This window comes from Ammospiza nelsoni, chromosome 4 (genome assembly GCF_027579445.1).
Source record: "Ammospiza nelsoni isolate bAmmNel1 chromosome 4, bAmmNel1.pri, whole genome shotgun sequence".
Classification (NCBI taxonomy): domain Eukaryota; kingdom Metazoa; phylum Chordata; class Aves; order Passeriformes; family Passerellidae; genus Ammospiza; species Ammospiza nelsoni.
Window position 1 is genome coordinate 21,976,978 of NC_080636.1, and position 15,544 is coordinate 21,992,521.

Below are 15,544 nucleotides of genomic sequence, written 5' to 3' on the forward strand. Positions count from 1 at the left end.
ATATACAATATTCATTGGTATGGCATAAAAAATCGCTAGATACTTACATTGTGTTGTGATGTCAGTAAATTTTGAAAGGACAATAGGATCACCTCGGCTACTTTTAGATAAAAATGAGCTCTGTATAAGCAAGACTTATATTTCTGATTATTCCAGTCTGTGCCAAGGATCACCTGGGCAGTAACTTCTTGTCCTAGTAAACCAGCCTTTGAGGCTGCATTTCATTTCAAAGGTAACTATTTCATTTCACCACCTCAGCATTTCAAAAAGAAGAGATGCAGTAGTTAAGTTGCACTTTTTCACAAAGATGACATTGAATGCAGTATTTGATAAAATATATCCCATAATGCTTCTCTTTTTAAAGGTGGTATTTCTAAGAAATGGGTCATGCCATTCTAAGTGAATATTACAGCCTATTGTGCTTTCTATTGTTCTTTATCATTTATTGGAAGATTTAAGCAAAATGTGTCCACTTGTATTCATGTAAATTTGTCAGAGGAAGGTTGGAAGATATCTCAAATTTTATAAATTCTGGGAATAGGCACTCACTGTTAGAAAGAAAAAAAAACATAAATTTACCTCCACTGAGGAATTAGTTATGGTAAAACCCCTACTTCTTTTTGACTCTACAAAACCTACATGAAAGACAAGCTTAGGAAAGCTCTAAGTGCACAAAATGAGGCATGGACTGGGTTAGAGCTTCCTCCTTCTTATGTGCCAAAGCCAAAAAACTTTTAGAAAAACAGCAGTGAGAAGCCAGACTTCCTCAGTTCCAATGTTCATCAACTGCCTCAAGCTACTTACCAGACATGAAAGAAATAAAGAGGCCAAGAAGCCAGTGAAGGGAGTCACAAAATACTTGGTAGCACACAGCCTAAACGCTTTAATGACACTTTTAGTAAATGTTCTTTCTGCCAAATGTAGTTTTCTTCATCATCAGATCTGTCTCCATTAATAATGTATAATGGCACTTCAAAATTATTCTTGTAAAGAACTTTCCTAATAGGAGACATCAGCTTTGCTCATTGCTACAAAAGTCTGCAGAACATTTGTGAATGTATGGGGTTTTTACCTGAATATTTGCAGTTTAAAACATCACTAATATGAGAATTCCCACCAGAGATCCATCCCAAGAGGCTAAAGTCAAATCACAGGAGACACATTTCTATGATCCTGACCTAGGAGGAACATTGTCTAATATAGTCTGTGATGAGAAAATATTTGAAACAGGGACAAATTTCTCATTGACCTTCTTTTCCCCCACTAAATTCACATTCTTCACCTCCACTTCATAATTTTTCATGGACCCAGAAGAACAAGAAGTATTTTCTCCATATGTTTCTGCTCAAATTCTAGTTCCATTTGTGGAGAGGTTAACTTTCCAAATAAGAAGAGGCAAGAGTATAAACTCCACATTTTTATAAGAAATAATGGGCAAGAGTATAAGCATTCACATGCTTGCAGGAGTAGAAGGTCTGAAAAAAAAACCCTGATATACTTTCTAGAACACAGATTTAAGGCAATTTACAGGAGATTCTTCAGCTCCCAAAAGAAAGTGAAATATTTTTGACTACATTGAAATGTGTCACTTTATTGTACTTCTGGATGAAATTTTGGGAAGTCTTGGTGAGTAACATCTGGGAAGTAAAAACAATGTGGGAGGGAAAAAAAAAGCCAAAAATGTTTGTTTTACCCATGCACTAACATCCCATTAAAGGTTCATAAACAAACTTTACTATAACTGCAAGCCAATTCTAAATACTATAAATGACAAATTATAGATAAAATATACTAGAACAAATCTGGGCTTCTACTGAGCACTTGAGAAGAATTTCTAAGCATCAGATATTTCTCTCTTTTTTCATCTCATTTATCTGCTAAATACCGAAAACATTAATGATGTGGTTATCATAATGTGATTATGTAAAAGGAACCAAGATGAGCGCTACACTCAATCATGTATAAAATAAACCACAACCTGGCAGATGGCACATTTGGGACCTGCCAGAGCCCTGTGAAGTCGTTTGCTGTTTTGAAACTGAAAGAGCAATGTCTGCATGGTCTTTGTCACCAGTTTAGCACAAACATTTCAAAACTACCTTTTCACTCAAACAGGTACAAGCCTGTTTGTTATGGCCATGCTTCCCAGGCTCTCTACATAAATTTATGAAGGACAACTTTCAGATCTGCACTGATTTAACATTCAGGTAACTTCCTCACCTTTAATGTGTTTCCTCCCAGTTCCCACCCACTGCTCTGAGGGATAAGGAATTCCATTCCACTCATTTAATATTTCATTGATTGCACTTTAAATCTGCAGCATAGCCATGCACTGCTACTGGGAGGACAAATGGAAACACTGTATTAAGATAATATTGATTCAGTTAACTAGAATAAAATTAAGAAAAGGTCAAACTGGGGCAAAGCTAGTGCAAGGGAATGCATCCCTGGCAGTTAAAATGTTATGATTCAGCTTCCCACAGCTGCAAAAAGGGCATGGAAAGAGACTCCAGTGTTCACTAAATGTGCCATTACTGTGGAGTCATCAAACTGCCTCGAGTTGGGTTTTGTCCCCTAGGCAGTCATCACAATTAATTGGGCACGCAATTTATCATAGACTAATTAAGTGGCTTCTACTGCATTTATCACTGCTTGTAAAGTGAAGGAGCTCATTTTGACTTTTTATTTGTAACACTGGCAATGCAGTTTGAAACAAATGATTCATCACTTCTAGATGGATTTTAGATTCCCAGCAACAGAGCACTTTTGTGCCCAGGAGGGAGCAGCACTCCATCCCAGTATTCTGGGGCAGATGTGTTTGCATTTCCAAGAGTATTAGGCTGGTTTCTGCAGTAAAAGTCTTTGATACACATGAATTTGTGGGAGTTTGTGTGTGCATATGTACTCATGCAATTATCTCTGCTTGCCACTTGACTTTCGGTCAATTGCAATCAAAATCTGAGAGATGAAGAAAGATCTCAAAAGGAAGAAATCCTGCTAAGGTTCCTACTGAGAAGGTGACTTCACAGTAAGTTTATCCCTGCTTGGACATGGGGGTTCTTCTTGGGAATTCTACCTTGAGTCACAAACCAATAGGACACCAGGCATCCTTGGTTCCACTGCTCACAGATTTATGTGCGCTCACCACTGCTCCTCTGTGCTGTTACAACTTTCTGCTGCCACCAGGATATTTGCTTTGCTCATACTGATCTGGGAGACCTTTTACATTTTTCATTTACATTTACTTAAAGAAGATAGCAATTCCAAAGGAAACCCCATTTGAACCAGACTTCATATTTAGAGCTATGTCACTTTTAAAGACAGGGCAGATCAGGGGTACCTGTGTAGTCACGGTGGCGTATAGTTCTTTCTGAAAAGTGTTTTTCCATGCAAATCTTTTGAGTAGACTCTCTCCTGGCTTATTCCTACTAATGTTCTTAGTTAAGATGAGAGCATTCATATTTGTGTGGTTTTTCTGGTGTAACACATCCAACAACATTGAGTCAGGGTAGGCATCCCAGTCTTACCACCACTGCCTGAGGAAATAGGAACTGAGCCAATATCTTGGTCCACCATTCCAAGGCCAGTGTTGATGTAGACAGTCAGATACTTGAAAAACTCCAGGAATGCGTACAATATCTTTTAGTATTCCAGAGTTTATCTGGGTGGAATTGTCTACAGAGAAATAAAATGCATAAAGTGATGAAAGGTGGAGGAATTTTAATTCAAATGATTACAATAAAAAATCTGTTCAGTGTTGTTTTTGTAAATGGCATAAGAAACCAATCTATTCTCCAGCAAGACAAGGCAGCTTAGCTACTTCATTTGATTATTAGGGCATCTTAGCAAATACTCCTGAGTCCACATAATGGCTACTCCCGTATGCTCCTAAGGGTTGTGTGGTCTCTTCTCTCAGTCTGCACACTACAAGGTTAGCTTTACACAGAGAAAATCAAGATTGCAAAAGCATTCCTCAACAAGGAGACATTTCCCTTTTGGTCCTCAGTTCCTCATTGTATTTCCCACCCACTTAACCACAACATTCATTTTTATAAACCAAACTGTCAAAAGCATGCCTGCACCACCCTTTTGCATTTTTAGCATGGATTAAATAGAAGAAAACTGTCTTATGCTATTCCAGATTCAAATCTCTGCATTTACATCCCTATTCAATAGATTATCATCATGGTTAAGGGTGGAGGATGTATTTAATGGCTACTGTGCCAAGTGGTCATGAGTTACCGAGTAAGTCATAAGCCCAAGTGCATGTGGACACTGGAAATTGTCTTAGCAAAGCTGCACTGTGTTCTTCAAAGTTTTTGCTCCCCTTCACTTTTTGACATGCCACAAGTTTCTAAATTTTGCAACAGCAGAAGAGCTGAATGGATATTAGCAGCAGCAGGAGGAAAGCAGAAGAGTCCCTGACCTTTACTCAAGATGCATTGTTGAAAGCGACGGGAGACTACCCATCCTTGTTGATCAGCATTGAACTCCAATTTATTGACCTCACTTACACACTTTTATAGTGGTGTTAATTAAGCTCATGCATATTGCAAAATCCGAGCTCATCATAGGTCACAGATTACACATTAACCCCTCCTTTTGTTTTCAATACCTGTGGTTTGTTATTGAATCCAAGATTTCTGTTCTCGCCCTGACATGAAGGGTTCTCAAAACCTCCATGTCTGTTCCCAAAACAGCCAAAGACAGAATGTTTACTTGTTATTGAAGACAGGCTTGAGAACTTAGCTGTTTACAGAAACAGGCTGTGAGAATTTGCTCCTCACAGATGCCTTTTACTTTTCCATCAGCTGTATATGATTATGGCATGTCTGAACAAAACTCTATAAGCCATTTCTGAGCAAAATTCTCCAACAATGCATCTTCAAAAAAAATGTAAGACTTAGACCTATCACATAGTTTAGTATAGCCTGAAAGCTTTCCCACAGTCTTGGGGCCAAGATGCCATACCTGCTTCATGTCCACCTTTTGCCAAAATCCAGGAGCCCATCTCTACCCAGGAAAGCATTCAAACTGACATTCACTGAGAGGCAAATGGCCACTTCCCACTGGAGAGATTTCTGCATCACAGTTTCTGAAAGCTGTCCCTAGACTCAGCAGTGGGGCTTAGCTTCATTTAGGTAATAAATCACAACATCATCTTTAGAAAGCCAACATTAAAATATTTGCAAAATATGAAAATCACTCTCTTGAGGTAGAACTGGAGCAAAGTACTTGACAAGAGTTTAACATGACATTAAATAACTCCTGAAGGGGTTATTTTAAAGGAGACACTGTTTTTTGTGCATCAGAACCATACGCCTCTACGTAAGATCACAAGTCGAGATTTCCACCAGTATGCTTAAACTGCATTTCTTGCATAATGGAGAATTTCTGAAACATCCCTGAGCAGACTGGTCTTTCAGAGGAATGAATATGTAGTATTATGCTGCTGTTGTTTCCCATCAATGAACTGGGCAGAATCTGAATAAAAGGAGGGTGGAGAGAGAAGAAGCAGTGTTGACCTGCCTGAGAAAATGTGAGGGTGGCATTACTGGACAGCAACCTTTGGGGAAGGCTCTCCTCTTCCTTTAACCATATTCAAGCAGTAGTAAGATACACTGGAGATTGGACTGCCGGGTTATGTAGAAAGTTACACTGGTATTCATGATTGTTCCCACAAACTTAAAGGCTAAGATCTATAGAGCCAATTTTTTAGGTCAGATTATTGTCCCTGTATCTAACAGATTCACTTAGCTGTTTTTTTCAGTTTACAATGATCACATTTCTGTGAAGAAAGCAAAGCATCTTCAGGATTCTGTCAAAGAAGAGCTGCAAAACCAGCAACCACTGTATCTCTGCTAAAAGAAAACGTGGTTTTGCAAACACTAGCAATGCAATGGAAAGATTGTTTTTTTACAGCTCCTTCCCTGTGTCCTTGGAACATTTCTACCTTCATGAGACATTTGAAGACATACTTCTGAATTTGTAAAATTTACAGGATTCAGACTAAGTGCCAGTCAAAAATTATCATTGTAAATCACAGAGACTTAGGTCCATTCTCTTATTTCTTTTTTTGATTGAACAGAAACCAGATGGAGCTCTGTTCTCTTACATGTTCCTGCAAGCTTCATACTGGCAATAGGGTTTTGGCAGAAGTTTTATAAATAAACATATATTTCTACATGATAATGTGATAGGAAAAGGACTTGAAATGGTCCTTGGTAGAATTTGTTAGTACCTTTAAAGGATGAGATCCTCAAAATTCACCTCAATGTGGGGTGATTTATCTATTTTGTCAGTGAATTTCTCCAATTAGCTACACTCATGTTTCTGTGTGTGCCAAGTATTGCACCAGAAACGGCCACTATTTTGGAAACTTGGGGCCTGGGTAGAGTTGTTATGAAAGTGTTTGCATCTAAGGTTTGCATTATTATCTGCATTAACTACAAACTGATCTTAGAGCTAATATCTTGGTTGTGTATATTTACATGAAAGTCTAGTGAGTTGATGCCTTCCACAGGTCTCTTCACATGTCCAGTCTGATAAATGTATTTAAGACACTTTAGTAGTGGTGAGAAAACTTTGAAAACAGGGAGAATAGCTATGGCATTTTTTTTTTTAATTTATTTTAACTTTAGAAATAGAAGTGTTCAAGGCCAGGTTGGTTGGGGTTTTGAGGAACCTTTTCTAGTGGAAGATGTCTTTGCCCTTGACAGGTGGCTGGAACAAGATGAAATTTAAGGTCCTGTCCAACCCAAACCATTCTAGAATTCTCTGATACTACGATTTATTTAAAAAATATCAACTTAAGAAATATCAAGTGGCTTACCCAGAAGGGCTTAATCACTAGAAAATAGCCCAGTAAGAGAGAATACACAGTTCCAAAGCACTTTTTATGGAGGAAAGAGCTGAGGATGTATCAGCTATACTTTAAACAGAGGGATATTGAAGGCTCTGCCTTCTTTAGCTGGGTTTTAAATGCAAGCTGACACAGATACTGCGGTCTTTCAGATGAGCAACATGAGTGCTGACTGGACCAAGCCTTTCAGGGGAGGTAGTCAGAGGAAAATTCAATTTGTGAATCCCAGCAGAGAATGAAATAGGAGCTGTACCCCTGAGCAAGCCATGACTGATGATTTTGAGGAAGTTGACAAGTAGACATTTAAGTGAGTGTTAATAATGTCAGAAGAAAGGTATCCTGCATTCTTTTGGTGAACAAATTGGAGTAACTGAGCAGGGGCTCTGAGATTTTAAAATTTGGACTTGTCCAATTCTTTTGCCTAAAATGAAATCACCTTCTGATGAGAAATGGGTTTTCACGAGTCCTCTACACAAATGGGACAAATGTTTGTTAGTGATTTCAACTGACTGCAGTGATTTATTTCCTATAGACAGATGGATCTGCATTCAGTTTTCAAAGTTAGTTTCTCTGTTCTCCATTCATATTTTAACACCAGTGAAAAAATAAAAATTTTGTCAAAACAAACTTCTCATTTCTTGATTACCTACAGGAGGGCAGAAGAGTTGCCTTAAGCACTGCATTAGTGACAAAACAATGCAGTTTTTTAAAGGTGTTTTAGCTGCCATGTCTCTCCTTTTGTTTGATTCCTGGTAGTCCTAACTACTAAGCCTTACTGCTGCTTTAACTTGATCAGATTTTGTCTTTTATTTCATTAATAATTCTTTTACTGGAGGCTTTCACTTTGTGAACTCCCTAAGTTTGGTATTTAATAAAAACAGAAGAACTAACTAAATCACTTGCATTAATGCACTAGTGCTAATTTTTGGCAGAAAAATTACATATCCGTATTTTTGGCAACATCAGTGTTTCATTCAGTTTACCTGATAAAAAATTAATGAAGAAAAATACCTTAGGTTTTGTGACTCTGCTTTTGAAGATGAATTTTGAAGATATTATTTGATTTGAAACAATTTATTAAGTCTTCAGAAATAATAACCAAATTAAATAAAGACAATATTATTTTTTTATTCCTAATGGTTTGAATATCTTTCTGACTGCAATGCAAAATAATAACTAGTATATGACATAACTTATAATCCATAATTGTTTATAGGCACACTCTATAAAAATATGCCTCCATGTATGTGGACGTGCATGTGTGTTTGTGTAGATGAATGCACAAGTGTGCGTGTATAAATTGAGAGATGTTCCAAATGATCATTCTAAGTTTTGGAGTCCTGGTTGGTGACATTTCAAATTTAATAAATATAAAAACCCTTTTCCAATATAGAGTTCATTTAGAGGATTGTCTGCATGAATGAGAAATAGAGTAAACTGTGTTGAGGGTTAATAAAGGCTCATGGCATTTCTTAAACACCCAGGAGAGCTTGCATCATGGGCATGGGCTGCAGAGACACGTGGGGACCCCCCTCAGTGCTACCCTAGCCCTGGTACAGGACATGATGACATCCCAGAACTAAGCCCTGGCAAGAGGTTGTTATATTTGTTGACAGACACTACCACTGGCTTTATTCTACTTCTCAAAAAGAGCTTGTGATGTACCAGCACTACATGGAGGTGGCCACTGGTCTGATCCAGACCAGAATTTCCTGCATTCCTCTCTGCTGCTCTGACTGTCTCAGCCAAAGGAACAATCTGCAGTTAGTCCAGTAAGAATTTACCTGTGAATACAGTCATATCACCTCAGAAGAGTATTTTTTTCCTCTTTCTCCAGAGAAATAGAGATGTTAGTACTTGGGCTGGTTTGCTTACTTCCTCTGGGTGGCAGCTGTGCCAGTAAGTCCTCAGCACCTTCCTGCCCTCAAAAGACCCCCATATCCCTGATCTCCTGATGACCTGCCCAGACTTCTTATGGTCAATGTGAACATAACAAGGGTAACAAGTCTGTGCCAACGTGGTTTTTGTAAGAAAGGCTGATGAGAAGGGATAATAAAACCATAATACAACTATTCATGTCTGATCATCCTCATTAGATGGATTTACTTCATAAAGTTATATCATCAGCTCCCTGCAAAACAATCTCTTATCTTTTTCAGCAGCTTTTGCTGATAGGACTGCCACCAGCTCATTAGGAGATATCTCACACCTGCTTATGAAATAGGAAAAAAAATTTTGTCCTCATCATTACGGTATCTTTTTATTGAAAACTCTGACGCTTAGAGAAACTCAAACCCTAAGTCTGGTTTGCCTATTGTTGAAGGCAAAGCAGACTTGACTTGGCGAAAATGTTACTGTTAATCAAAAACTGAGTAGCATAGTGAGAAAGAAAACCAAACTAAAAACACCCTCCCCACTCCTTTTTCCAGGCTCTCACACTCTGATGCAAGCAGACCTGCACCCAGGATCCAAAAGATTACTAAAGAGCCACAACAGAAAAGTCCTTCTAGTGTCACCTAAGCATGAGGGATGGCTGGAGCCTCCTCATGGAGGTCTGGCTGCCCCACCAAGCAGGTCAATGAGAAGCCCTTTGCCTGCACAATTTGAGACTGCATGATGTCAGAAAAGACAAATGTCAAAGAGAATCTCTCTTCCAAGATGCTATGAAGACAAAGACAGCAGGAGAAGTATAGTGAAACCTCCCCGTCCACTCCTTTTACACTGTGGAAGCTTCAAAAGGTGCATCTTACAGTGAAGGAAAACAGCATGAGAGTACCTCTGACAGGAGCTTGTAAAGAGGAGCATCAGCTTCAGCTCACATTTCCATCCAAGACACTCAAACAGCTCCAGTCCCTGTTGTTCTTCCTCTCCCAAAGGCTGAATCTGCAGTGCTTCACTGCTGTGGGGTGAATGCCCACCCATGACAGAGATCTCCCAGCCTGTCTGCAAGCATCACCTCAGAGACACACCGACCTGTCTTATTTTGATGGATGCTTTTGTAACCACTAAAGACATCTCTGGCTTGTTTTTGAAATGCAGAGCAATACTAGAGTGATGGACACAGAGAAATGGCACTGGCTTGGCAAACTCTGATCGACAGCTGGTTCACAGTATTTCAGAACAGACTGCAATATTGTTTTGGAGTGCTTCCCTTTAGCTGCTAAACCGAGGCATGAAAGGGAGAAAAACTGCATGAACACTGTGAAAAATGATAGCAGGAAGAGCTTCTAATACTCAGTGGTTTTGACACTTACAGTTCTGTTTTCAGCAGTTTGCTTAAGACACCTTTCTCTACTTTCTTGTCTTTAGGAAAACAAAGATGTGGGAGGCCCAAGACTGGAATACAATTTTCTTACAGGAGATGAAGATGTAAACAGCTGCAAATTTTATGCTTTTTTTTATTATTGCTATTTTTGATCTCAAAAGTTTTTGTGAATGGAACAAAGAGACCCATATCTTCTTGTGTATAATTCATGAACACAGCTTGTGATTGAACTGCTGATATTTTTTTAATGTGTTCTTGGCTTTTTTCTGGCATGTGAGTGAAAGAGAAATTGCACATATGACATAAGCAGAGCTTTCTCTTTGCTCTTTATGCTTGTAATGCTGTTAGCTATATTTGCAGGCTTTGACTTGAGAAGATTCATTGCTGGCAGAGCAGTGAGGTCTGGACAGTTGGCAGGTCAAAACATTTATTAGTGCGATTGTGCAGAAAAGTTTGGCTCCATGGTAGAGAAGATCCCTCTGAAATAAATATGGAGACTGGGAAATTAATTATTAAGGAGGATGTTGCTAAAACATACATCAATACTGTTCAATATGTGGTTGGAAGGTAATTGAAAAAAATTATGTAGACTCTGACTTAAAAGGAGAGGAAGTCTGATGAACACACACTATAATTTCTGACAGCACTGTCTGGCTGCTGAACCTGTCAGGGTCCAAAGCAGCACTGGAAAAAGGCCAAGCCCAGTCTCCAAGGCAGGGCTCAAGCATGAAGGAGACTGCCAGAGAGCTTTGGTTATTTCTCACTTCTTTCCTATGTTACTTTCACTTCACCTGTAGGAGGGCATGTTTCATTGAAGCATTTTAATCCCTCTTTCTATTTAAAAAGTATTTAATATTCTCCTAAATTTATGTTCCATTAAACTCTGTATAAGAGCCTTTCACAGAGGTGCATGAGGGAGCTGATCACTGTGTTCATTTCCACATATTACTTACAGAGCTGCCTACAGCTGCTTAAATTTCACCACCACTTAAAAATCCTTTGAACCATATTATAGTCATGGAGTGGGTTATTTTGGGTTATGTCTTTTTTTCTTCTTTTTAACAAAACTGTCTGATACTAAACACACATTGCTTGATTTAAATTAACATTAGAGAAGATTTATGTAATCCAGTTCAGGATACACATACACATCCAAGCCAATATTTTCTCTCACATATATATATAGAACTAAGTCTGTATTAAACTCAAATAAAAATGGAATGGTGATACTAATTTTGATTGCATTGTTACTTGGCTGGCTTTGACCAATTCTTTCTTTCTTTCTCTTTCTCTCCTTCTTTCCTTTTCTTTCTTTCCTTCTTTCTTATTTTTCTTCCTCTTTCTTTCCTTTACTTCTTTTCTTTTCTTTCTGAAAGCACCAATAAATAAGTCCTAAATCTCCTCTAGAGTAAAATGGTTTTTTTGGAGCTACTTAGTCATTCTACCAGTCTTTTCCACCTCCAAGGGAACTGAAAACAGAATTCCTCTTATGAAAAAGATTAAATAGCACCAGAAGACAAAGCACACCTTTTCCCAGGACCCTAACAGTTACTTCAATGCAGTTTAATACATCCCTTCTATAAAGGCTGTTAAGGGTGAACCTGCAGAAGGTTCTGATCTTAACTTTTTCTCTGCTGGACACTTCTTTTTATGACTGAGGGTTATTCTTTATGACTGAGAGAGGTTATTCTTGCTCTCTCTCTTTTCACTAATATACCATAAGTGGTATAGTAGTACAGCAAACTACTTTTTCAAACTGTCTCAAACATAAGATGTCTTTACAATCTACTCAGAAATCATATTTCCCAAGTCTTGACTTTCATCTACTTTTTCAACTCTGGACTGCAGGAAAAAAGTGAATTTTTTGCACAGTCATTCTGTTTGGCATTTCAGCAGGCTTAGGTTTACTGTGATCACTTAAAAAAATTTCTAAATAGGTCTGTGAGAATCTGGGAAGTAGTCAGAGAAAGCATCTTTCTAAGCATGCAACAAATTATATGTTTAATAAGTGCAGCTAATACTTAGCAATTTAGCATATTGTTCTGATTTTGTTAGCTTCACCACTGTTTTCACAGGAAGCTGGCTTTGAAAAAAATGACCAAAAAAAAGAGTAGTAATACCTATTACTGGAAATAAAGTCTGGAGGTGTATCTCCTGCTCAATTTTCTTTGGCATATTTAGGGTTCAGAGTTCCTTTAACTTGGCAAGCCTGGGCAAGGAACACTTACCCATGTGCATGCGGTACATTCACTCCCATATAATTACTTTTTGTTAATGCTCTGAAATTATTTTCTTTCATTTTAACATAGTCTCCAGTCCTGCAGACATCCAAGCACATGAATAACAGACTCCTAACTTCAATCAGATTACAACTGGAAATAAAGTACTTAGCCATGTGCAGCATCTGGTTGCAGAATTAAGATCATTCATCTCTTGGGTCTTCCTAGGAAGCTACAGAATAAGATATGTGCATGTGGACTATGGGGCTCATGCAATGGGGCTGCTTTATCTAAGATGAGCAAAAAAAGTTTTTAGAACTCATAGGGCAATCCACACAGCTAATCCAGCAGCTCCTGCAGAAAGTAAATCAGCTCCAACAATCACACCATTCAAGCACTGTGGCATTTAGAGGAGGAAATACAGTCTGTATAGGGAGTTCATTAACAGTCCAGGCTAAAAGGAGGTGTGGGTCTATGTGTTTCATCAAAATCAAGGACTTTTCTTTAATATCACCTTAAAAATCCATTGCATCTGATATTTGAGAGAGGACAGCATCTTGCAAGACCACTATTCACTGAACTTTACTCAAGTATCTTGAAAAGAAGTTTGATTCCTTTGATGTCTACAAGTTTCATTAACATATACATAGGCTCAGAACAGTGCATGATGTTAAAAACTTCAGTGTAATATGTCACACTTGAACCTAAATTCCTCATGAATTATCTCAAGTATTTTTCTATGTCTACACACATTTATAGTATGTATTTTCAGCAGTAAAGGCATTTTCCAGTATTTTGCTCCATACATTAAAAGCTTATTTTTAAATTTGTAAAAACATTTAAAAATTTTAAAAAAGACCCTATATTTTGAGCTGTTATTAGAAGAGGTAATGAACTTAATATGCCAATGTAAAAATGGAAAATAAAGGAGTTTTCTGAGTGTTTCTGAATGTTGTTTTTAGTGTTTTATCATTAATGTATTAAAACATGTACAAAAATGCATTAAAGGATCAGGAATATTTTCCTGCAGGTACTTAAAACCTAATAAATAATGAATGTGATGATTAACTACATGGGCAGAAGTAGAGAGCATTACCAAGAAAAAACCTGCATAAAATCTGCCCTTTGAATGGATGTGCACCGTTGTTTTTAATACTTAAAAGCCCACTTGAATATACTCAGTTGTGTGTGAAGAGAAAACAAAAGAAGCAAGCGTGCTTGAATTAATATTATATTTTCAAATGAAACATTTAAATATTGCCAAGAGCAGCGCGGGTGTCGGGAAGGGCAGCGGAGCGAGCCGAGCGGAGCGCGGCGCCATCCGTCCCTCAGCGCTGCTTGAGCAGCCACAGAGGTTTGTGCAGGTCCAGGGAGCTGAAGTACGACCACCACCACGGCTTCTCCCTGCCTGCCGCGGACCCTCCGCGAGCCTCGGCCTGCCCGTGCTGGGCGTGAGGGTCAAAAAGTTCCAGTGGGTCCTGAGGGTCATAGGCGTCCTCCATGGAGCGCCGGAGCAGCTTGCTGGGCCAGGCCTCGGTGGGCCGCAGCACGAAATCCACGCGGCCGGCCTGCTTCATCCTGGTGGGGATGGTGACCCTCTTCATCACCCGGCTGTAGCCCGGCGCCTGGGCGCTGATGATGAACGTGCCCGGAGGCAGGAGCCGCCAGTAGTCGCCATCAGCAGCTTGGGAAAGGGACAGGCACAACAAAACCAAGATCAGTTTTTCACCTCACAGCCCCTGTAGCTGCACGCACTACCTCAGATGGCAGCTAAGGGGTGGGCCATGAAAGCAGCTCAGATTTTGGAAAATGTTTGAAGGCAAACTCTAGATAACATAAAAGAGACTTTGCCTGTGAAAACTTGGCCCTTGGCAGTTAATGGAGTAAAATTCACATACAAAATGTCACTACCTGCTGTTTCTGTATCACAGGAAAGAGATGCTTTCCTTCATGCTGCTTTTCTCAAGGGTACAAGGAATAACTCCCATAGAAATCAATTTAAAACTAAGTGAAACTTAAGAAAACTTGGCCCTTGGGAAGTAATGGAGTAAAAATCACATACAAAATATCCCTACTTGCTGTTTCTGTATCACAGCGAAAAGACACTTTCCTTCATGATGCTTTTCCCAAGGGAACAATGAATAACTCCCAAAGAAATCAATTTAAAACTAAGTGAAACTTAAGAAAGTGAAATCAGAGTCCAGGCTGCAATATATACACATATATATATTTAGAATGTCTGAGGAGCTAAGAAATCCCTCTTTTAATTAAATTACATTCAATTCCTTAGCAGACATTCTTGCATGTAAGACTATGTATGGACTTGGAGCTGCAGCTGGTATAAATTGCCATTAGTGTAAAACGGGTGTAAATTTCCTCCAGCTGAAGGTTAGACCCTGCAGGCAAAAGCAGGGAGCTTTAAAACTGAAAAATTTAAAATTTATTCCTCATTTTATATTTCCTTTATTTTGAATGGCAAGTCTCTTAGCTCAGTTAGTGTTGCATTTAATACTAGTTTCTCATGGAATTTCTTAGTTCTTTTTAACTAAAATCAAAAAACTTTTTAACCATATGACATTTTTAACCCCACCTAACTCAGAGCAAATACTCTCTTTCCTACAGTGTAAACATATTTTTCTTTAATTCTTAATCCTTTAAAGGTCCACTGCCAATGGGAAGCCATTGTCTAGGAAGAAGTTTGAAAAAGACCCTAATTCATGCCGGAGTCTCCCACCAGCCTTAATAATCTGCATCATCTCCACTATTGTATCCCCTCTAGTACTGTTTTTTTTGAAAGCTGGAAAACATCCACTACATTATAAGCCATTCTGGCTTTCCAAATTGATTCAACAACGATCATTAGACCAAAATGTAACCATTCATATCTTCTATTTTGTACTTCTATGGCCTACCCTGTTCTCACTGAAATCAATAATAAAAAGAAAGCATTGATTTCAGTGACAGCCTAAGAGCTCAGAACTTTATGACTGTGAAAAATAACAGTTGTACATGCCCCAATATATGTTTATCAGCTGGTGACAGGTATAAAGTGGACATAATTCAATGTTCTAATAATAATAGTTCCAAAAATTGCACATATTTATGTGTTTCCACATGAACAGGAAAAGTTGTGGACCCTTCAATTTCTGCAATTATTCTAGTTGTGAAAATCAGAGGGGATTCTACTGCACTACCCAC

At 38.6% G+C, this 15,544-nt stretch overlaps 1 protein-coding gene across 1 annotated transcript in view; it reads right to left on the reverse strand.

Annotated features, from left to right (window-relative positions):
* Positions 1–13,665: 13,665 nt before the first annotated feature.
* CPZ (carboxypeptidase Z) overlaps positions 13,666–15,544 on the reverse strand; it is a 34,337-nt gene continuing 32,458 nt past the window's right edge. Inside the window, exon 11 of the mRNA XM_059470716.1 lies at positions 13,666–14,030. Within this exon, the coding sequence (XP_059326699.1) occupies positions 13,675–14,030 (356 nt within the window). The 3' untranslated portion in view covers positions 13,666–13,674. The remainder of the gene's footprint in view (positions 14,031–15,544) is intronic.